Source organism: Elaeis guineensis, chromosome 4 (assembly GCF_000442705.2).
Source record: "Elaeis guineensis isolate ETL-2024a chromosome 4, EG11, whole genome shotgun sequence".
Taxonomy (NCBI): Eukaryota; Viridiplantae; Streptophyta; class Magnoliopsida; order Arecales; family Arecaceae; genus Elaeis; species Elaeis guineensis.
Window position 1 is genome coordinate 91,173,602 of NC_025996.2, and position 25,090 is coordinate 91,198,691.

Here is a 25,090-nt window from a genome sequence, read left to right on the forward strand (position 1 = left end):
AAAATTTTAGCAGAGTTTTGAGATAGAGATCAGAGCTTAGAGAAGAACGTATCCGATGGTCCTTATTTATAGATAGAGAGTGTAACCGATTGACAGCGACGTTGTAACCGTCTGGTAGTGGGCTGTTCAGAGCCGCCTGGAGTTTGTTACGGAGAGTAGTGGCATCAGGGGTCGTTCAGGGCCACGTGGAGTTGGTTACGGAGAGTGGAGTGATGGCCGTTGTCGCGACTTGCCAGAGAGTAGTGGAGCCGCGTGGAATCCGTTGCAGAGAGTGGAGCAGGGTAGCGGCCCTCGTCGTGGCTTGCCAAAGAGTTCGGATCTGTCAGCTGAAGCTCGGCTGGGATGTCTGATGGAGCGAAATGGCTCTCTGTCTCGTCGATCCAGGAGAAGCTCGGACGTTTTCGAGGTTGCTGACGAGTCTACCGTGGTCGGAGGCCTTGGGTGCTGAGGTTACAGGTGAGAACCATCTGCTGTAGAGACTCGGATGAAGACTTTCAGTTGGCGAAATCCGATAGGAGCCCAATTGCTAGGGAAGTCCGTCTGGGATCCGGCTACGAAGAAGCCCGGCTGAAGTCTACCTGTACTGGAAGTTCGGAAGAATTCTGTTTACAGTAGAGGCCCGAATGAAATTTGCTTACAGTAGAGATCCGGGGTAGACCGCCCGCTGTAGGGTTCGGAGTAGACCGCTCGTGGCAGGAGTTCGGAGAAGACCGCTCGTAGTAGAAGCTCGGCTCTCGCAGGAGCTCGGCTGGAATTGCTCGTAGTAGAAGCTCGGAGTAGATCGCTCGTAGTAGAAGCTCGGCTGGAACTGCTCGGAGTAGAAGCTCGGAGTAGATCGCTCGTAGTAGAAGCTCGGCTCTCGCAGGAGCTCGGTTGGAACTGCTCGTAGTAGAAGCTCAGCTTTCGTGGGAGCTCGGCTGGAACTGCTCGTAGTAGAAGCTCGGAGTAGATCGCTCGTAGTAGAAGCTCGGCTCTCGCAGGAGCTCGGCTGGAACTGCTCGTAGTAGAAGCTCGGCTGGAATTCTGAAGGCGGTCGACCGTCGTAGAAACTTGGATGGAGTTTGATTACTGTAGAAACCTCGTTGTTGAAGAAGCTCGGATATTGACGAAGTTCGGAAGGAGTTCGGAGAATAGTTGATCACTGTAGAAGGTCGGCTGGCAGTGAGGCCCAGAGAGCTTTTGGGACGGTCCGGTAGACGAATGGAGAAACTCATTGTCGGAGAAGTCCGGAAGGGTCGGTCTTTTACAGACTTCGGCCGGGGGGTATTTTATACCCAACAGGTACCATCCTATGTGTTGGGACAGGACCGTTCCGCTAGCATTCCAGCATCCCGATTGGGATGTCTTGGGACATCCTCTATCTCAGATTTCGGGATGGGGTGGGATGGCGACGCATCCTATTTCATGGTAAAATAGGAACGGCCCCGTCCCATGGGATTTAAAATTTTGATTCAGAGTTTGCAAAATATTATATTGGATAGTCCAAGTATTCTTGAATGCATAAACATGTAGAAAAATGTATTTATGCTTCTAAGCCAGTATTTTGAAAAGTGCCCAACTAGGCACCTAGGCAAACGGCAGGCCTTAGGCACCAGACTAGGCACATAGTATCCCCAGAGTGCCTAAGTGCTGATGGCTTAATTCCTTCTAAGGCGGGATACTTGATAGCTACAATATACTTCTCCTGAAGGAGAACTTTTGATACACTTTCGAATTTAAGGACTCAAGTGATATTTTTTTTTTTTGCAGCTTTTAGAGATCTATTTTTCATTGCTGTGATTTTCTGTTATAAATTCTGGGTCATTGTTCTTGACATTTTTGGAGTTCTTTTGTCAATTAAATTTTGGTTTGATTATTCCATATTGAGATTTAATTGGATGTTAGCAGTTGGCTTGTTACTTAAAGGAGTCTAGATTTAGTTGTTTGGGATTATATTGTCTGCTTTAAAGGAGTTTAGTTACAGTGGGTAAAGGAGGTTGGTTAGTCTATTAAAGAGGACTTTTTGCCAACTCTTTTTGGGTGGTTGATGGAGATTATGTTCAGAAATTTGGCCACAGGCCTTGTTTGTTTCTTCACTTGTCTTCGTATCTTCTTGCTTCCTCTCTTATTCTCTCCTTTTTTCCTCTTCTTTTTATTTACTTGTCCTCTAGTCCGTATCAAATTTCTGATGTTCAATAGCAGATTTTTTGCTGATTTTCAGATCAAATGCAATTTTTTCCCCAACTTGCAGAAGATTTATATTTTGTAGCACACACTCCAATGGGAGCTGCAGCAATTTTACATGCAAGGAAAGTGAAAATGGGAAAGATCAGCAGCCTTTTCTTTCTCTGTTTTCCTGTCCAACCGTTCCTTCTCCTTTTCCTCTCTTCCACATCTTCTTCTTCTTCTTCTTCTTCTTCTTCTTCTTGTTGTTCTTCTTTGTCTGTTTTCTGAATTGAGTCATTCCTTCTTCTTCTTCCCCTGCTTTTTCCCTTTAATCCAGCCTGTCCATCTTCTCCCAAAAAGGGTGTGTATATATATGTGTGTATGATTAATGTTCCCTTTGCATTTTTCTTAGCTGGGCCATTAATCATGTTTTGGATGAATCGATGATACTATTATATTATATGTAGTTAAAAATTGTAATTCACTCCTTGACATGATTTGTCTAACTTGTAATTTCTATATATTCATGAAGTTTAATTTATTTTGTATCATTTTTATGGTCAATTGTTGGATGGTTTGCGTGCCCCTAGATGCTTGCTACTACAACTACCTTCTAAAACAATGCTAAAGCATCGTAGGCTTTACAAGGGTTGTTTATGAATTTTATATCTATGAACATTGTGTTCAAGGACCGTCGAGCTTTACCTAAGCAGGTGGTTTGGGGCATTCTAAATTGGACTAGCCAGGAACTGAGAAGGTTAGACCACCTAGCTTGGTTTATTGTTAAAACTGTCTTGAACTATGCTAAACTGTTTTCATTTTGCCCAGTTTCAAGTGGTCCGCTGAATTGGGTTGAGGCATTATAAAACTCTCCTCTCCCTTCTCTCTTGCTCGATCTTCCACCACTTGCGAGTCATGACTCTTCTCCTCCCTCATTATTCCAAACGCTATGGTTATGGTCCCATCCTCGTTGGCATGGACGACGACAATGAGGGCTATGATCAATTCTTGTCACCCAATTCAGTCCCAAAATTGACAACATTGTTACCTTTGGGGCTATGGTTCCGTCATCGCCACCATCTCTCTCTTTCTCACCACCATGTTACCACCTTCGTAGATGACAATGACGAGTATCAGGGCTCGAAGATCGTAGATCGAATGTTGGAGTTATGCCTGTCCCTCCCTTTCTCTCTCTTCCCCCTTCTCACCCTCCCTTTCCCCCCTCTCCCACTTGCTCCCCTGGTTCGGATATGTCTAGGGTTGGTATGGTATGTACCAATACCGTATCGAACTATCAGCCAACCCATATAACCCTCAATACTGTTTCAGCGAACCTTGATTATGTTAGAGCATCAAACAAATGATTTCACTTATTGCCATTATGGTTATGTCATCATTAGGTTTTCCTGACTTTAGCAAGCTCTTATTGACTTACTCGTGGGATTTAGTTCAAAGTCTACCAACTGATTGCAATCAAAACATGGCACCATGCCAGCACATGTTAAACGTTAAAGGCTACATTGCTCTCCATTTCCTTTCATGGTTTATTCTTTTGTGAGAGCCACAGTAACTACTAAACTTCTTTGTTCAAGTCTGTAGTGCTTTTTAAGCCCTAGGCTCAATTAGAGCAACAGATTTGATGGATGTTTACATCTTGAAATATTCTGTTGATTGAATGGCCCCTTGGGTTACCAGGAAAAAACATGCAAGCTTTTCATCGGAGAGCATGGTCAAATTTTCTGACTTTGATCCTTTATGTTCAGTGTGGCATTGTGTTTTCTTGGGTTCAATGATTGTGGAACAATCTTTCTGAACAAAGTTGCATGAGTTCCTTTACTGCATAATTTTAAGAACGGAAGTAAAGTTGTGTGCTTAACTTGTGTCACTGCTGTATTGTAGTTTATGCTGTGAAATTTTCTCTGGGTTGTTTATTGATATTATATGGAACATCATGTAAACATTTCGATTTACTTACATGGTTAATTGGTGGTTGTTGTTTGTGTAGGCTGTTGTCAGCTTTATCACAATGCAGCTGCAGCTTTGCTCTGTCTTCTTCACTTTCTCTCTGGGAACAAGGACACATTATTTTGGTCGTACAATACTCCATGGGGGTGCAAGGGTAAGAATTTATGCTGTCTCACTGCTATAGACTTTTATTATTTCAAAATATTCGATTCTATTGATTAGAAATTTTTTCTTGATTCTGTGCTCAGTATCGTGCAACTGGAAGGGGTTTTGTTGTTCGCCACATCAAGTTTTCAGAGAATTATAGGATTTACTCTCGTAGCCATTTTGTAAAAGGGTTTGTTAATCTAAAATATGAACATGCATTCAGTAGAACTTCCATAAGTCTGTATTGATGCGTATGTTTCCAATGTGCAGGCTAGAAGTTGTGCTTTTGCTAGTCGTATTCCTTGCATATGGTTATAACAAAGGCGGAGCTCTGTCGTACATCTTGCTTTCAATTAGTAGTTGGTTCATGGCACTTTCATGGCTTTTTGCTCCTTATTTATTCAATCCATCGGGGTTTGAGTGGCAGAAGTGAGCATCCAATCTCTCCCCCCCCACCCTCAAAAAAAAAAAAAAAAGTTGTGGGGGGGGGGAACAGACTTATGCACCTTCACCACAACCAAAACCTTGAATAAGATATTGCTTTTGTATTTTTTTCAGGACAGTGGAGGACTTTCGAGATTGGACAAATTGGCTACTTTATAGAGGTGGGATTGGTGTGAAGGGAGAGGAAAGCTGGGAGGCTTGGTGGGACGAGGAATTGGTATGTGTTTTCTGTCATCACAAATAGAATGTTTTATTCAAAGTTAATTTTTCTGAGGGCAGATGTAAGTTCATGCCTACTACTTTGTGTTTCTCTGGTAACTGTCTAAATGCAAAAGTCAGTGTGAGAACCTTATGAGCACATCATGTTGCACTTTGTTTTTCTGGTGGTCCTGTGATATAGTTGGAAGTTGCAAGCAGTACTATTGTTATGTACTTTGTTTTTTGAACTTTATTTCATAGGTGCGGTGTCAATTTTGAAAACAGACCACTAAAATATTTGCCGGGTTTATATCCTTCAGCTTTAGTGAAATTTTTTTTTTATTTCTGAAGCGCTTGATTTAAGTAATTAGATAATATATTCAAAATCTTAATTTTGGTTTGTTCATGTGGAAACCTACTTACTAGAACAAGAGTGTCCCCACCATCTACTTGGTGCGTCTCTGGGGTATCTAAGGATAACAACATGGTAATACTTCATTCATTTACCATACACATTTCAATATTAGTAAAGCTAGCTCATTGTTTTATAGGTACTGTGAGAACTGAGAAGAACTCACTGAACTGGAATCATTTTTGGGTGGTTAACATTGTAGAAAGTAGGTCAAGTTGAGATCTGAAGTCTCCTTATACTATTGTTGAATTGATTTTTCCTTCTTATCAGAAAACCCTCAAGATTGTCAACTTGAACACAACTATCTCTGTTTTTGCATCACTGAGTTCCTTCTTCTTTAATAAATAAAAAGTGATGCTTGCTTCCAAGTTACTGATTTTCAAATAGAACATTTTTTTTTAATTTGCTATTGAATTAATGCAACCTGCTTTATGTTTGCTTCCTATCCTGATTGAGTTCCTTTGCAAGGAATTTTCTTTTGGTCTCTTTTAAATGCTTGCACAGATCTATTCTTTGGTTGGCTCCTTGGTTGTTTGAATGATTTACGCTAAATTTGAGAACCATCTAAATTAGATACTGCTTACAAGCTTTTCCCAGATTATGGCAACATCTCATTTGACGTTTGGTAGAAATCGAATCAGTATGAGAAGACTTCTTTTTTTCCACATTGGGTACTACTAGAGCTTTCAATCTTATAGGCATTTAGATGGTCATGTATTAGATTTCCCACAAAAATAAAATGATATCGCTCCCAAAGATCAATATGCCAAAAGGTCCTTGGCAGTATAATGCACTGAGAATGACGATTTAATTAGCATACAATTATTTTCTTTTCTCCCTTTGTTTCCTTTTTTTTTTTTTGTTTTTTGGGTAAAATTGTGAAAATTAAAGCTGAAGAACTTATACGACTGTTAAAATTAAAATAGAAATACCGAGATCTGAAACCTTGTTTCCAGTGAATGTACTAGTTCCTGTTTGAACAAAATTATTGGGATGCACCCAAGTTCCATGTGTATAATTTTTGGAAAAAAAACTGCTCCATTATCTGGAACATCTAATCTTGAAACAAAATTCATTCATGAGTTGTTCATTATGTATTCTAAATTTTTACTTTTTATTTTTTATACTCTATATGCCTACCCAATCAGTCTGAGATATTCATTTTCAATAGGTGCATTTACAAATTAGTTTAGTGCATAAAATTGTATGCCTAATCTTTGTTTCAACTAACTCCCCTCTCTTTCCCCTTTAAATCTTTAGATGCTATGTTGGTGCCTCCTTTGGGTTTTACTTGGTCTCTTGTGGAGCTGTATGGGAAGATTAAGAAATAACATTTCATGTCTTTAATTTTTAAGCTTCCATTATATCCTTTTCTTCTTTATGTATTTATTTTTCACGTCAGTTGTGATGTTGTTTTGTTACTTAAATATATGTAGGCACACATACGAACGCTACGTGGGAGGATTTTAGAGACGGTCTTGAGCTTAAGATTTTTTATCTTCCAATATGGCATTGTGTACAAACTGCAGTTAACTGGCAAAGATACTTCTTTCACGGTAAAAGTTCATTTTTTTAGTATCATTTTTGGTATTTTAACTTTGCTATTATCGTATGTTCAAGGTTCATCGTCTTGGTATAAGGTTGCTCCCAACTTGTTACCATGTTGGTATGGGGCCAGTTCGCCAAACCAAATATTGGTATGCCCTCCATACTGTGTACCGATATTGAACCAGTATGGTTTGATATGCCCTGTACTGCTCGGTTTGGTATGGTATGGCAAACCTTGGGTATGATCAATTGAAAAATGGTCAATTTCATCTCAGCATAGATGGGCTGCAAGCTTTTGGAAATGTATTGCTTCAATAAAACCTTGATGCTTTCTGTATTTGTTTTTATCTAAGTTTATTTATCAGTGGTCATTGATTTTATCAAGTATTTTTGCATCCAAAATGCAAATAATTTTTTGTTGACTTTTTAGCTAAATCACGATAGCTTTGGGGCAAGAGAAAGACAAGAAATATAGTGGAGAGATGAGATAGTGTCATGATAGAAACCTACTAGTAGGATTTGGATACATTACTGTAGAAAATTTCTCAAAGCATGATCAGGATCACAACCTACAAGGTAGACTATCCATCTGACTATTATACTTCATAAATCGGTAATTTATAAAATTTCCCAACTAAAAAAACTAAAAATTAATTCCTTAACACAGTTTAAACAAAGATAAATAACATCAATTGTCCAAGTTTTAACTAAAGAACTGTTTTTAGCAAAATACATCGATTTCATGGAATAATTTGTACGACTTATCCAAAAGAAATAGCTCCTCAATTCGCAAGAATGTTGGACATTTTTTTTTTTTTTTTTTTAAGAAGCTCTTCATAGCTGATCTATTTATGATGGTGAAAGTGCTGAGATAGACAGCAATAAACTGTAATACACAATATAAAACACCTCATTGTATGAAAAAAATTACAACAGAAAAATAATATCGCAAAAGCAACAATGGTGATGACTTCAAAATTCTTTTATAATTACAACTGCAAACAACAGGTAGTAGCCTATTAACATGTAAATAGTATACAGAGCATAGCAAGTTCTGCAGTACCAAAATTGGCACCCATGCCAATAGGCCTGGTGGTATGGTGTGGTGCAGTACTGTGTTGTATCGATCCCGTGTGAACCAATAGGGAAACCGGCAAGGGAGCAGGAGGGGGGTGGGGAGGAGAGGAAGAGAGATAGAGATAGATAGATAGATAGAGAGAGAGAGAGAGAGGGAAGGAGAGGCCGGTGGAGCGTTAGAGAGGCGGAGGTGGAGAGGGCTTCCTCCGCATTGCTGTAATAGGGGTAAAGCCCCTGTTAAGCAGCGGCTTCGTCCTTTTTTGTATTTTTTTTTCTTTTTGAATGCTTTTAAGTGATGTCGGTAGCCACTGCTACATCACTTATTATTTTTTTTTTTTGAATTTTTAAAGTGAAGTCAGCAGTGGTTGATGACTACACTTAAAATAATTAAAAAAAATAAAAGGAGCTTAAGACCTTATTTTGGCAATGCGAACGAAAGCCCTCTCTCCCTTTGAAACAAGGGCACCACCCCTGCTCCGGCAATACACAGAGAGGGCTTCAAAACCCTCTCCTCCGGTCCTTTCCTCCCTTTGCCTGTTTGGTGCTCCACTGGCATCCCTCCCTCCCTCTCGCTCTCCTCTCTCTCTCTCTTTTTCTCTTTCCTTCTCCCTCTCCCCCTCCCTCACCGATTTCTTGATTTGAAAGTTGGAACCATCCTGGCTGACCTTCAGTACTGCTTGGTATGCCTTGAATCGGGCAATTTAGGATGGTACCTTAGACCTTGAAGCATAGTATACCATATGCAGTAATCAATGTAGGTTGCATGTCATGTTTCAAAATATTATAATAGCAAAATATACATTAAAGATAAATAAGTCTGCAAATCATTGATCCATCAACTTAGTTGGTATATTGTGTGTACCTGTTTACTGGTGCACAGTGATGGTACAATTAAGCAGTTTCATTAAGTAGGGGAACAAAAGGCCAACAAGTTTATCCTTGCTGGCCAGGACTTTGACATCGTCACATGCCTCAAACTTATTTAATTCCTAGGGACTTAACAGTTCGCTGGTACCAGAAGTCAGTAACATTGCCCCCTTCAGACTGGGACTACAGTTGATTGTGCCTCAACTAAGATGATAAATGCCAACAACTAATCCCGTGCTTACCCATCTTTCAATAACAATATACTGATTGGAAGTTTCAAAATCCAGTAGCAGTCACCAAATTACAATTTCCATGTAATTTATAAACTTTGGAGTTTTCAATGTAAGAGTAAATAACTTCATTGAATCATAAGTGAAAGCAACGAGTTGCATCAGAAACATTCAAAAGCACAATAATCTGATTTCAAGGAAGAAGTGATTACTTTAAGATATGGGTGAACAAACAAACAAGAAGTTTTAGATCTAATTTTCAAAATGCAAAGTACATTATCTCTAACCTTTTACTGGTTCTTTTTATCTTAGTTCTCAAGGATTACATCCTACAAAGGTTTGCTGAACTGGTACTGGGACCCATATTGGTTGATGCCTAGTTTGGTACGGTACTGTACCAATGCATGGTACATTATGGTATGCTAGTTTCAACCGGCATGGCATTTTGCTTTGGTTTTTTCAATTCTTTCATGATAAAATGAAAACTAATCATTTTTTTGGATTCTTGAATGATTTAAAGTCTAATTTGATGTTTATTGATTTTTTCGATGTTTCTATCACCCTAGTACACTCTAAATGATGCTTCTTGACGTTTGGAAGTGATTTTTCTGTGATACTGAGGGCGTTGTGCTAAAACAAATCAAATGTTACTGTTTTGGGGAGGCAAAAACGTGAAAAATCTATTGGGTTTGCTACCTCTAGCCTTTTGCATTAGTGTCAGGCCAAAACCAAAATATAAAAAGAAAGAAAGAAAGAAAAAAAACACCAGTGATCTTGGCTATGCATGCTAGAAGAAGCAATATGAAATATCCTCAAATCAATTATTGAGATACAACATATAAAATGATACAATTAATTTCATGTATTTATAATACAACATACATACTGGCATTGAGTGGTGAGTTCTTTTAGATTCCCCAATCATTAACATAAGCATAAGGCACATCAGCTCACCCTTTTAACCAAGCTGCATAGTTTGTATGCTCATCCCGTAAGGTATTGGCTTTGGATTATAAGTGGTCTTGGATCTCTCGTTCAAGCTCTGGCCTTGAGGTGTCTTTTAACTGATAATACGGTTGTGGAGAGGCCCATTAGAATATGCCGGCAGTAAATCCAATTTGTAAGGTGCTTTGGGCTATGAAGGATAATAGCCACTGGAAGATGATGCCTTAGACACATAATATCCATATCCGTATGGGTCGTAAGCTATCGTGGTTTTGGGTGTATGGTTCTTACTCCATGTGTATGGTCATCTATAGTTACAATGTGTCCTGGACGACTGCGAGGAGCTTGTCTCCGACATGTAATTGTATCCTCATAGGCTTTATAAGTTTTTGCACTATGGCCTCTATCTTATGTGATATGCATAAACTGGGATTGATCGGTGAATGGAAGTGTATTCTACGGCTGTCTCATAAATAATGGTCTCATATCCTTTACTCCCTAGACACCAGATCCATGATCGTCTGAACTTTCATCACTTCTCTCTCTGATCTTTGATTGAGTGAACTAATTCCACTCACTCCATTAGGGTTGCAACTTGCAACTATATTTCCTTTTCCTTTCAGGCTATATTGAGCAGCTACCTGCTTTCCCTTCCTACCCCTCTCGACTTGGCTATGTTGGGAGAATGGATGTCTCCATCTCGACTATGTTAATTGGGTAGCATGGTGGCCTCATCTAAGCTATTGTTGATCATATCTTTGAGAGGATGTCTCAGACATGGAGTCATGTGATCGACTTCTGAGTGACCTCTTCAACTATCTGATCAGCTGGAATTATGCATGGAATGTCGCCATCTCCACATTGCTCTGCATCCATTCTAGCCTCGCTAGCTACAAAACTAGTAGGTCATGGAGGCGATTTTGGCTCATCAATCGATAGCTTTTGCTGCTGGCTGACAAGCCATCCGATCATGGGATCATCATCTTGAATAGAAGCATTGTCGATCATATTCGAGTACTTTAGCTTCACTTCCTCAAGGATTTTCTGTCTATCCTCAGATTGTAGTGAACATATACGTGATCATTGAGGCACTTTTATGCCAGACGGTTCCTCTACTTACTGTAGATGAAGGTGAAGATGGACTGGTTGCACTTATTGCCACTCAAGGTGATTGCCTAGGAGAGGATCTGGATTGCCAGTCGTTTAGGATTTTTCTTCAATGAACCAAAATGAATCCATCATTTAGCTCCAATAGTATTGAAGAAAATCATATATAAGATAGTATCATATATTAGTAACTATGTAATATTTATTGTTGATATCTAATATACGTGGATTCATACTTTTCTTGCTTACAATAGCTGTTGAGATTCCAAAGCTATCAATGCCCTTCTTAAATATTTTCATTTATATAAATGATGTGTTAGAATATGTTAATGATTGAAGATAGGACTAACAAAGAATGCCACTTAACTTACCTCTTGTAGACGTGAGGCAGTGACTTTTGGGTCAAGCTCAATCTTGAATATCATATTATGTAGGGCGATCAGTAGTTCCTCATCCATGTCGATCTCAGGTACGATGTGTTGGAGCCTTAGGTTCAAATGGTAAGTTGCAGATTGAGTTTATAATTATTTTAGTAAAATTATACAAGCATGTGAGCATTTAAATTTTTAATGGTCTTGATTCTTGCTTGCTAGATGCAAGTTCCTATCCATTTGATAGTCCCACCACTGCTCAATGATGATGATGTACTCCTAGGCATGCTTTGGATATGCCTTCCTAATCAAATTTTTTGCCCTCCATCATATGATATTGGAAGCCCATTCGGGGGTACCTCTCGCTGTCCATAGCCTGAAGCATTTTGCATAACAGCTAAATAGCCTTCACTATCTTCTCGACCCACTGCCAGAATGTTTGCCTCATCATCAAGTTTTTCACATTACTCTCCGCAATGTCAGCCCTCGTTTATTTGCTACTTTGCTACTTGGCATCGACAAACATTTGATATAGGCCCACTTTCCTCTTAAGAAGGGTATCAAGTGCAATGTTGTTTGTGGCAAACCATGTCACACTTTGTGTTCAGAGCTCTTCCTATGTGCCTCATCAGTGATATGACCTATGTGGTTATAGGTAAATCTGACAATGGATTAGGCCTTCTCCATTGCCTGCTACACCATACTAAGCTTCTTAATATCTATCAACATGAGGTCAATACAATTTGCAGCACATGAGATCCAGAAAATGTGCGGCCACCGCTTTATCAGAACTTTCCTAGTGGTCTTATATTGTGGTTTGTTATCAGTGATGATCTGCACTATATTTTCCTCTTGTACCCGATCAATCATCTTCAATTTAGGGACGTACAATGCATAGTGCATATGATTGGAAGTATCAACTGACTTCTGGAAAAAAAAGTCAAGTCACGATATGTTAAGAAATTGATGATGCTCTACTTGGTAGGTTCAGTCCAACCATCATACATAACCGTCAGTCCTTATATGGGCCACTTGATTTAGTGTGATGCAATTTGCTTTTGTAGCTTATTGTTGTCAAGAATTTCACCATAGATGTTCTTTGATCTTGGAGGATCCACACCCTAATTGATAGTTTGTATGGAGGAAATAACAAGCCTACAAACAAAGATTCGTAGACTCAATATCAGAACTCGTACCAATTGTCGATCGATACGGTACCATATCATATCATACCGGTCCATATCGTACCGTACTGATAATAAAAAAATTAAAAAAATCCCACCCAACAGTATAAAAAATAAAAAATTGGGCCAATGCGGATCGAACCGGACCTAACCGCCCAGTATCGGGCGATTTGGGCTGATATCGAACCGATCGATTCGGTTCGATTCAAGTCATTTTTCAAAAATCCAGTCTGAATTAGATTGGTTCTCCATCGTTACGGTATGGTATGGAGTGTACCGGTCGGTTCAGATCGGTACAGAATACCATGCTACAAACTATAATATGTCTTGTCTATTGCATTTGCTGGGTTGTGGTTGAAATTGAATCAGATCCACTAAGTCGTTACATATCCTTCTTATCCTTATTCAGCTTATTGTCAATCCTGTACTGCTTTGAATTTCTGCTGGGAAGGTATGTGGATCCAAATTATGGATGGTGGCTTTTGGTAGAATCTCTTTGGAGTCTTCTTGTTGCCAAAAGCATCTAGTATAGATGCAATACAGCCACGGTCTTCTCTATCGTTGGGCTTCCTAACTGAGGAGGTTCTCTTGTAACTTTGGATCTTCTCTGTTGATCGCAGAACTAGAGCTTGACTTGTAGTATGACGGCTCAATTCGAGCGCTATTGCTAGCCACCTCATCCTGTTGCCACTGATTATTTAGGCTTGCCTAAAATGGCAACCTGGATCTGTGCATTGTCATTTGGAATGTAGGCCTTTCTTGACACCCTTGAGTGGTGGGAAGGTGGCTCTGTCGCTTGGCATTTTATGATAGCCTTTACCTTTGCTACTCTAAATTTAGAGAAGCATTTTTTTCATTAGCTGCTGGACATTCTGTATGCATTTTGGTACGTAAATACGTCGAGATAGCCATTAGCTCGGTGTTGCTTTAGCTAATTTCCCCTCCCTTGAATTTTGCATTTCACCAGTTGCACCCCTTGTGGTATCGATCTGGGAGAATTTGCCGATGATCCCAACCAATGTCATGGTCTATATTTTTCCTCGATGGATCTATTTCTGCATGTCTATCAAACATGTTAGTTTATTAACCATTAAAATATAGTAAAGTTTTGTGATAATGAAAAACTATATTTTATATTTTAGAAAGTACATCTGAATTATGTAATACATAGTACTAATTGTTCATTTTTGTTATTTATATTTTTAATATTTTTAATTAAAAAATAATTTTAAATATCTTAATTTCTAAAGTATATGTTTTCTACTTCTGAAAATACTTTCGAATTATCTAATATGTAGTACTAGTTTTTATTGTTTATTAATTATATATTTTTAAATTTTTTAAATTAAGAAAATAATGTTTAAATTCTATAATTTCAGAAAATTAATTTGAGCTAGATTCATATGGAACCGACGGTGGATACTATATGTATTTTTCTAAGATTGTAGGAATGCATCAAAGGTTATTTATTTCTCAATTTTATTAAATTTGGCCCTAAGCCACTGCAGATACATCCAAACTTGAAGAACAGATGGTAAGTTTAGGTTGAGAGTAGCTTGTATACCCCTAAATAGGCTTCTAATTTTACAATTATTTTTTGGATTGTATTTTTTTAATTTTTAATCTAAAAATATATTTTTAATGTAAAAGATTATAGATTTAATGAAAATTAAAAAATTTAGTCTCATTGTGTAGATCATCCATAGATCTACTATGGATCATGAAATCTTGCCAAACTAAAAGATTTTGGATGACCTCTATTTTTTAAATTTTTGCCGATTTTCAACCTAAAAAGGAAAATAAAAATGAAGAAATTGGGAGAGGGAGAGTGGGATTTCCTTCAAAACGGCTTGGATCTAGCATTTTCTTTTTGAAATATGAGTTTATTGGAGGGATTTTAGTGGATTTTGAAGATGGGAGGTGTGAGAAGCAAATGAAGCTTCTCATGGCCTCTCTCTTCACTTAGGGTGCGTTTGGTTACACTTTTTGATTTTTGATTTTTGATTTTTAAAAAATATTTTTTATTTTTTTGAATTTTTATTATTGAGTAAAAGCAAAAAAGCAAAAAGTATATTTGGTAACTACGTTGCTATAAAGCAAAAAGCAATGTTTGGGGACAGCAGATGAAGAGCTCGACGAGGGAGAAGGATTCGAAAAGGGAGGAAGAAGGGGGTGGAGAGGTGAAGAGCTCGACGAGGGAGAAGGGTTTGGGCTCTTTACGTTTTGGTTTGGCGTTTTAGATGTGGGGAAGCAAAAAAAGTAGAAAAGCAAATTTTGGAAAGCAAAAAATTTTTGCTTTACGTATAAAGCAATTATTTTGATTATTTTGATTTTTGCTTTTTACTTTTTATGGTGTTACCAAACATTGCTTTTTGATTTTTGCTTTTTAAAAATCAAAAAGTAAAAAAAGTACTTTTTTAATGGCTAACCAAACGCACCCTTATTTGAGGGGAGGGAGTGGTTCAGCCATTGAATCGGTGTGAACCATCTGGTCCCGACCGGGTTCACTCCAAATTGCTTGGTTCGGAGTTGTTTGCATAGGTTTGGTGCCCGCCTCGAATTTTGGGGTCGAACGATCCCGATTCGTGGATGGTTCAGTTCAATGCACCCAAATTGCTCTGTTCAGCCTGGTTTGGCACACCATGCTTCCTACCATTCAAAGACAACTCAAAATCTTTCTCCAACTGTTTGTAAGTCTCTGAAAATTCGATGAACGTATATACTATAGCTCTTCATTAGTGCTCTAAATTTGCCCATTCTAGCAATGAGGAAAACTTATATCAAATAGTTGACTTAGCACTGGAAGTTTTTGGTACGACTAGATTTGGCAAAAATTTGGCTCAAAGTTTCGAGTTTAATATATATATATATATTTCAAAATAAAAAATTCTTAACCTTATCGCTACATACTATCTTATTGATATAGCACTACAAAATAAATTCAACATAATCTCTTAGGGAAGGGATTAATTCCTGCCAGTCGTCTCCAAATTAAAATATCTGCATGTCATCTTTGTGTACAAAAGCTTTCATTTCAAAATTTAAGTTCTTGGTCAACCAAATTGAGGGTCCAAGAAAGAGCATTCAGCATCGTAATCCCTATAATGCAGCTTCAATTCTCCTCCATGTTTAACACCTCTATGAGTTGAATTAATTCTTGATTTGCTCCAAATTATAATATTTACAAGTGAACATCATAGTTACCAGATTTCAAAGCCAAACCCACTTCGTATTCGGGTGATACAAATTATACAATACAATATTCTCAATGCTTATTTTCTTGGGAATTTGTAATCATATTTTTGCTAAAATGGTGATGCCTGAGGCCTAGAGGGTAAGCCTTTGTACAACAATAAATTTGCCCCATTATGACTTGGGTGTCTTGGTTTACCAACGCAAAAATGACCTCTTCCCATGCAAGGGTAAGGTTGTATGCTTCTAATTCTCCTCAAACCTTGCAGTGGCAGGAGCCTCATGCATTGGGTCCAAGGACCAATCAATATTTGAGAAATCCTCTATAACTAGTAAAAAAATATTTATTTGAATCTCATGATTAAAAGAATTTAACAACTATGACAAGAACCTTAACAAATGAAATAAAGAACTGAGGCTTGTTGAATCACGTCCTGCCTCAAAAATCTCTAGTTTAGAGCTTGCAACTCTAGGTCGATTCTCTTCCTTCAAGCTCAGAAAATTCTTAAAATCTGGAAAAATATAAAATTTTGCACCTATTGCAAACATAATAATAAATCAAGAACACTCACATTTTCTTGAACCTAATGAAAAATTCTACAACTTATTTCCTCCAAAATCCTTAACATGTTTGTCAAGAAATTTATAAATCAATAGATACCTTCTCCTTTGAAAGGATTTTTTTGCTTCAAAACTTTGGATTCTCCAATGAAAATTGTTTCAATACTTGTGTTTCATTAAAACATTTTTTCGAGACATTTGTAGGGTCTAACACCCACTGCTTTGTACCCTTATTCCCTCCCAACCCTAGAGGATGACTCTTCCTCGTGCCCAAGTGGCCAGAGGTGGTACTATTTGAACTAAAGTTCAATAGTTGTTTTCCTTTACAACTCTTGAAAGATTTTCTTCTCCTTCTCTTTCAAACAATGGCACTCTTTTATTTTCCTTCTAAAAGGTCTTAGCGAGTTATTAGTGATTTAGGACTTCTCTCTAACCATATTTTCATCCATTAATCCATAAACTAGACTGGATCTCACCAAGCCCATTATATTAGGACTGCATGAGTTCAAACAGTCATGTCATACTTATTTTAGGACAAAGAAGTTTGAATTTGTGCTTGTTTTGAAGCTCTTGAAGTCTTGTTTTGTATAAAATGTTTTCACTCAAACTTGAAGTGATACTTATTTTAGGACAAAGAAGGTTGAATTTGTGCTTGTTTTGAAGCTCTTGAAGTCTTGTTTTGTATAAAATGTTTTCACTCAAAAGCTCGAAGTGGTTTATGTACATTGTCTATTAAAGATCAGTGTGTCACTGTTACTCCATGCATTGAATTGATACCACTAATTCCTAGAGGAAGTGCAAAAACATAATGCACATTTGGACAATAATTTATGCAATATTATATTAGACTATAAAATTCATTTGAGACATGCAGGGTGTTGCACACACTTTCAACATTGATTGATGATTAACATAAGTTCAATTATCTATAGAAGAATATTGCATTCTTTACTTATGTAAAACGTATGTAGTGTACTAGACAAAAGTCTTAATCCCAAACTACGTGGGGTTGGTAGCATCTGCCATCTAGCATGAATCCATTTCCTCCATCGCACTCATTTTAGGGCTAAACTTTTTGAATGATGTGGAGATATCAAGTTTTTCCTTACTATTTCATCCTATATGACTTTCGATCCATCTTTACCCTTTTCTTCTACATGTATCAAATCACTCCTTCGTACTGGTCTATCCTTCCGTCTGCATTGTACATGTCTAAACCATCTAAGTCATCCATTTCTCAATTTGTAATCAATCATAAATATGACATTGATCACTTTAGGGACTTCATTATCCTTATTTTTCACTCCATCTCTATTTCTAACTTTTCTAAACCTGCATTCCATGTATTGTCTTGGGTCTCGTAAACATAAAATCATTAGATTCTAATGCACTCCATAATTCCAGCTTGCAATTAACTCTAGTCTTTGTTTCATCTATTGAGACTATATCCTCTTCATGTAGCAAGTATGAAGGAATATTGTTTTGAATATATCTAGTATGCTCATCCATAACTACTACAAAATGGTAAGACTTAGAGCAACAAGGATTTAAATCTCGTGGGATATAGTTGCCTCCTTTTTCTCAGGGAAAGAGACACGCCGCCATTTTGCCCCTCTCGACACTTGGGACGAAAGATGTCCCAAGACATGCTAATCGGGATGGTAAGACGATGGCGGGATGGTTCTATCCGGACATATAGGATGGTACCCAATTTCGATGCCCCACGGGACATCCTGTTGGGACTCAAATCCTTGATCAGTAGTTCTTACACTAATAATTGCTCTATTGTGCGTGTCCTTAATTATATTAATATATCTAGTGGAAGTTTTTGCCTTTTCTAATATAGGGACTATCAAGTGCTTTCTCGAAATTAATAAAAAAAAAAAAAAAAAAACTATATGAAGATCCTATCTCTTTTCTCTTTACTTCTCCATTAACCTCCAAAGGAAAAAAAAAGCATATATAATCAACCTTCTTGGTGTGTAAAACCAAATTGGTTCTTTGATATGTGTCACACCTCAATCTTTACTCAATTATGCTCTGCCAAAGTTTCATGCTATGGCTTATGGATTTAATGCCATAATAGTTAGAATAGTTTTGAATATCATCTTTATTCATATAAATTGGTACTGAAGTGCTCTTTCTCCATTCATTAGACATCTTCTTGGTCTTTAAAATCTTATTAGATGAATTAGTGAATCAAATTATTCCCATGTCATCTAAACACTTCCAAACCTCCATAGGGATTGCATAAGGTCCAACTATTTTTCCTAGTTTCATCTTTTAATAGCACCCTTTATCTCATATACTCTAATCCTACATGTATGCTTAACATTTCTTTCCTCAGTGGAACTAATAAGGCATCCTTAATTGTTTACATGATTTTCATTAAATAGTTTATCAGAATAACCTCTCCATCTTTCTTTGGTACCATTCTGCTTAACCAAAACTTTTAGATTTTCATCTTTGATGTATTTAGCTTGAGTAAAGTCTCTAGTTTTCCTTTTGTCTAAGTCTTGCAATCTTAAAAATATCTCTCTTTATTCTTAGCTTTTAACTTGTAGTATAGCTCTTCATACCTAGTTCACGAAACCATCATGAACCGTCCAATTCAGGGATTGTTGGACTGTACCAACAGCCAACTAGGATGGCTCTGGCGTGAAAAACGGAACACCGGTGAGGAGGGAGAAGATAAGAGAGGAAAAGAGAGTGGGAGAGGGAAGGAGAGGGAGAGACCGGAGAGACTGTTGCAGGCCCGCAGAGGCCACTGGAGGGACGTTGAGCCCTATGGAGCTCCGCCCTTCTCCATAGAGAGGAAAATAGAGAGAGATAGAGAGAAGGGGGGAGGGAGAGAGGAATGGAAGGAGCAGGAGAGGGCGAAGAGGTCAGAGGGGGCCCACAAAGGGTGGGATCTTCTTCCCTACTTGCCGTCAGATCAAAACAAGAGGGACAATCCTTGTTTCATTCGTTGATTCTTTTTTTATATATATTGCAATCCATAGGGTTGCTGACTTCACTATATATTGCGACAAAAAAAGGAATTGCGATCAAAACAGGGGTGGTCATATTTCAATCTGACGGATGGTTGGGAGAAAGATCCTGTCCTCTGAGGGCCTCCGCGGTGCTTTGACAGCCATTGTTGGCCTCCATGCCATCTTCTCCTTCCTTCTCTCTCTATCTATCTTAGTTTAGAGTTTCCCATTCCGATCATCCAAGGGCCTCAATGGCCCTCTGACAGCCACCACCTATGTCTCCGCCATCTCCACCCTTCTTCCTCCCTCTCTCTTTTCCTTTATCCAGGTCTCCCTCTCCCCTGCTTTTTTTGCCGTGTTTGTTCGGGCCCAATACAGAAGGGTAAGGGGGTTGTACCGAATTATACCACCAATCAACTGGCATGCGGTCCGGTTCTAGCATGGTGAACCTTGCATTATACGCTTTGAATCTAGCCTCTTGTACCTCAACTTCCATTTTAGTCACCTAGTAGTTTTAACATGCTTCTTTATTCCTACAATTTAGGTAGATTTCTGTAGCACTCTGATAGCCTTAACCACTAACTGAATTTTCCAATTCCACCATAAAGATTCCTTTCTGGATGGAATTTTTCCCCTTGATTCTCCTAGTACCTCTGTATCCACTTTCTTAATATTGTTAGACCTCTTTTTGATTTCCCTATCTAGAACCCATCTTTCTTTCAACATTCAATCCTTAAAAAGCCATTTATCTGTTCTTGCAAATTTCACTGCCAAGTCCTCAATTCCTATTTTCTTTAGTCATTCTCTTTCATTTCCTAGTATGCACATCCAAGACCATCAATAAACAAGGATCTCTGTTGTAATCATATTTCTAATAAATGACATGCACTCAACATTATGTCATTTAGAGCAAATTCTGAGCAAAACCTAACTTGGAATATGCAGTGATTGATTATATATACCTAGTCGCTTAGTAAAGTTTTGTCTACCTCATTCAGTCACTTAGTGGAGGTGATGCATAGCCGTAATGTAGGATATATCACACATGCTAATTTTTCATTTTTGGAATCTTTTAGTTACCATAGAATGAATTAACAGCGTAAGGCCCTATCTGCATCTACGGATTGACTGACAACTTTAAAAGATGTGGGTAGATAGGTAAACCCACTTCATGGCATGGGCTGAGTTTGGCAAAAAGAAATACATGGGTTTGCTAACTAGCAAGTGATGCATCCATTGATTTTCCGGCAATTCTCCTTTGTCATTTACTGAGCCCTAGTTATTACATATGAAAATCTTTTCTTAACTATTCAACCTTGACAGCGAGAAGTTACTCTAATTTAATAGTCCATAGTGTTAACCAAAAATTTTGATCAGCCTTTTAATAATATCATATATTATTCCTCCATCATCAACAATATTGTGAATGTACACCATTGAACACTGCAAGTAGTAATGCTGGCTTTAATATGAAAGAATGAGCAGTCTAGTTTAATATTAGCCTATATGAAACAGCCTAGTTTAGTATGATATTAGATATTATTCACTTTCTTTCCTATCCAGAAAAGCCTAGTCCTTGCTCCAAGGACTCTGGTTGTGCTTCTTGGAAATGAGAAGGAAAGGCCTAGTCCTTGCTCTCTTTTTTTTTTTCTCTGAAAAGAGGTTAAACATTGTGTTCTTGAGGCCTTTAAATATGCTACTTATGGAATGGCAAAATAAGTGTTATATCAACTCTTTTTTAAAAAAAAGTAAGGATCCTTTTAATTTATTGTTGCATTGTATTAATAACGATACACATTTTAACTTGTGCAATTTTCCTCTTGTAGACGCAAAATTTAGTCTGCTTTTCTATCAACCATCTTGTCTAATCAAACTATATTGTTCAGTTTGTACATATCCATGTGCAAGTTTCATGTTGTATGGATGGTTCATAATTATTTCACAACTTAGCATTTTGTAAACTGAAAGTCGCCCTTCTCCACCTGCTTCAGCTCTTGTTCACTTTTCCTGATGTATGACTCTGTTGAACAACCCTGTGATGACTGGAAGTTCTCAATCTTGGATGTCTTATATTTAGCTGCACCTTCAGCACAAAATGTTTCGTTTTGCTGGTGTCCATTTTGAGTTTCATAAATGCGCCTCATTCCCTAAGTCACTTGGTTTTTATGCTGATAAATAATTCAATAGGTAAGTCAGTGTTACATCATATTATATTTAGTATAGGTTAACAGTTAGCCTATTAGTAAAGGTCCTTTTAGGATGCCAAATAGAAAAGGAATAGTTGTGCATTACTGGCTTCCAAATGTGGTAGAACGTAGAAATTGGAAGGAAAAGGAGCAAGAGAACATGTTCATGAAAATGTGATTTCCTTGCTTGGTTGTTCAATTGACGGACTTCACAAAGAGATGTTCACAAAGGGGAAGTGGTAAAAATTCGAAGAACCTCTTATGTCTTAATACGATGAATGACTACAGAATCAGTAATGCCTATTTGGCCTCTGCCTTGGAAATGACATTATTTTGATTGAAGGAAGTGCCAATTTATAGATTCCTTTTATGGAAAAACATGATCTAGAGCAACATATTTGGATCATCTAATATTGTACTTTTTGACTTTTGATCTCATGAATACAACAAATCTCCAATATAAATTCTGTTGGAGACTGCCTTTGAAAACTGACTTTGGTATGTTGTTTCCATAGTGTTACTTTTATGCTTCATAAATACAGCAAACCAATAATTTGAATTCTATAGTTGCCATCTCTGTGTACTTGCTGCTGCGGTTAGATTGATATAAATTGTAGTCTAAACTTTGTGTTCTTTCAAAGCAAAGATTAACAAATTATTCTCTGGTTGTAGGTATACTGGTTGTCATGGAGTGTGTTAGCTGTGTTATTTTTCCTTTTCAAGGTCTGTTGGTTGTGCTTCTTAATTTCAAAAACGCAATGCTAATATGACATGATGGACTTTACACTTTCTCCTTGTGCTTTTGACTATCAGGTGTTTACCTTCAGCCAGAAGGCATCTGTAAATTTCCAATTGGTGCTACGACTCATCCAAAGCATCTCATTCTTGCTTGTATTAGCTGGTCTAGCTGTTGCAGTTGTGCTTACAGACCTTTCTGTGGTAGACATCTTTGCTTGCATCCTTGCATTTGTCCCAACTGGGTGGGGAATCCTTTCTGTGAGTATCTTGGCCTCTTCTATAACTGTTATGCTAGATTAGTGTCAATGTGTCATCTTGTGAATTTGACTGCTTTTTCAAATGATATTATGCCATCTACTTGTAATTAATTGGCTTTCTGAATCCTTCATGCCGTTTGTTCCTAATTGTGAGCTTTCTAGTTTTTTTCCCTTTTCTTTTTCCCTCTACTTTGTCTGCTTAATTCTTCTGTGCTCCCTTCACTTAAATGATATCTGCTTAACTTTATTACGGCCCTTTTGGTCTCACAGTTGCACATGACCACCAGTTCATTAGTTTATTCAATCTTTCTGCATTTTGAGGTTTGATCTATTTTATTTGTCTAGCTCTCTGTTTGTCCACATCTTACTTTGCATGCCTTTACATTCTTATCTCTGCAGTCTTTCATTTTGCATTCGATTCTCTTATCAAAGACTACAATAGTCAGACAATACCATCAGGTTTATATTCTAATGTAAAACCATTAAGTTATATTGTTGGGCTAAGATTGCAAAATGTTCTCTTCCCTGTTTGGATGCTGGTTAGGTACTGGTTAAGATGTGCTTATCAGTTTAACAAGTGAAACAAGTGGCAGAGTGGCATTCTATCTTTAATTGGTCAAATGCCCTAGAAAGGTGCCTAACCTGGTTAACTTTATTTCATGGCAGAGGGTGAAATAAAGTTAAACATTGGAGCTCTCTCTTCTCTCTAATTACTTGTTCGCCATTTCTACAATGTATCCCACTAACCATCATCCATCAACCAAATGGGAAATAATTCTAACCATGGTTTATCTGATCAGGGGGTCGTTATGAATGGTGAAAGGTACCTCCCCCAGTTAACTATTTGGAAACCAAACGGGCCCAAATATCTTATCAGATATTCATCCTTCTATCTTTTATATGTGATATAGATCTATCGTTTAAATGTGCCATTGCACAAAATATACTAACTAATCATTTTTGTATAGTGAGAAAGATGTGACTTTATTTTGATATATGTTTTCCCCTCAATGTTTTCATATAACAGATGGAAACTTTTTTTTGCCATCAATTTTTGTTAAGCTTCAAAATAAATTTGGATTGTCAGCATAAGCTACAATAAAAAGCCCAATTTTATGGTTTGGCATTAACCAGTTGTTTATTGCTTAATAATGTTAAAAGTTTAGTGACTGTGACATTATATGCTTGGTTAGTTTTTGAAGTTCCACATTCATGCAGCTTGAGTTCTTTAGGACTCAACCAAATACAGTAGCATCATATGAGATTTGTCATTAATGAATAACTTGCAGCCTAGAATGACAGACTATCAAACCTACCGATGTAAAATTGTTCCAACTCCTATTGGGACATGATGAGACTGAATTCACTTGACTAACTGGTGTGAAATTGTTCCAAGGCACATATGAGATGCAAGTTACATGCACATGAAGATAGTGTAATATAGAAGTATGGGCATTTTGATACAATCAATGAACCTTCACGGGCTCCATATACAAATTTGACTGTTACGATTTATGATGCAGATCCAAATAGAATGCTATGTATGATGTTCAAAACAGTGTTTGCAGTTCGACACTGTCATCCTTTTTCTGATCCGAGCATCAACTAAGCTTCTAACTCAAATTATTTGACTGACTTCCAACTTTAATGGATATTGTCTGCTGTACCTTTCTACAAGCACTTTTTTATGAAGAACTTGAACGATATTATGAATTATTGGAAGTTTTTTTATTCAATGCTGATCCAAGTTGGTGCATATGATTAGATTGCTGTGGCATGGAGGCCTCTCATAAAGAAGCTACATCTATGGAAATCGGTGCGCTCTCTGGCTCGTCTATATGATGCTGGGATGGGAATGTTCATCTTTGTTCCTATAGCCATCTTTTCATGGTTTCCCTTCGTGTCCACTTTCCAAACTAGGCTTCTATTCAACCAGGCATTTAGCAGAGGTTTGGAGATCTCTCTAATTCTTGCTGGAAACAATCCTAACACTGGGCTATAACGCATCAATTGTTGTAGGTTGCTGCTTAGGTTATCTACTGGATCCGTGAGAGTTAAGATGATAATTTTTATGTGTGTTTAGCATTAGTTTGGTGTATATTGTATGTCAGAACATCAGATGATGGAAGCATATGCAGATGTCAATTTAATATCTTATCCCAGTTCGTAAATAGAAGACGGTCTTATTTTCGGACCCAAATTTTTGGCATTCTGGTACATTTCTTCTTTTGAGAGCTACAGGTGTATATCCATAGTGAGAGTCAATATGGAACCCACGGAAATGAGATCTACAACTTCTGTCCTCAGAAGCTTACTTTCTGCAAGAGGTACATTTACATCATAATGAATATTTACGTTGGTTGTGCTTGGATATTTAAGTTGCCAGATGTTGCATTCTTTTTATAAGTTTAAAATTTCTTTTAAAAAATCATAACAAACTAATTTGACAAGTTATTCCCTATGTAGAAATTCCGTAAATCATTATTTCCAGACCTAATTTGAAATATCATTGTATGATCTAACATCTAGTGCCAAAGTTTCATA

At 37.6% G+C, this 25,090-nt stretch overlaps 1 protein-coding gene across 3 annotated transcripts in view; it reads left to right on the top strand.

Annotated features, from left to right (window-relative positions):
• LOC105035361 (callose synthase 9) overlaps positions 1-24,746 on the top strand; it is a 127,630-nt gene extending 102,884 nt beyond the window's left edge. Inside the window, exons 45-52 of one of the 3 annotated variants that reach the window (XM_073256696.1) lie at positions 4,151-4,264; positions 4,359-4,447; positions 4,528-4,686; positions 4,816-4,918; positions 6,748-6,867; positions 22,224-22,274; positions 22,365-22,547; positions 24,312-24,746. In XM_073256696.1, coding sequence (XP_073112797.1) covers positions 4,151-4,264; positions 4,359-4,447; positions 4,528-4,686; positions 4,816-4,918; positions 6,748-6,867; positions 22,224-22,274; positions 22,365-22,547; positions 24,312-24,548 — 1,056 coding nt within the window. In that variant the 3' untranslated portion in view covers positions 24,549-24,746. The remainder of the gene's footprint in view (positions 1-4,150; positions 4,265-4,358; positions 4,448-4,527; positions 4,687-4,815; positions 4,919-6,747; positions 6,868-22,223; positions 22,275-22,364; positions 22,548-24,311) is intronic. The other 2 variants (XM_073256697.1, XM_073256698.1) reach the window with 2 other exon arrangements.
• The last annotated feature ends 344 nt before the right edge of the window (positions 24,747-25,090 follow it).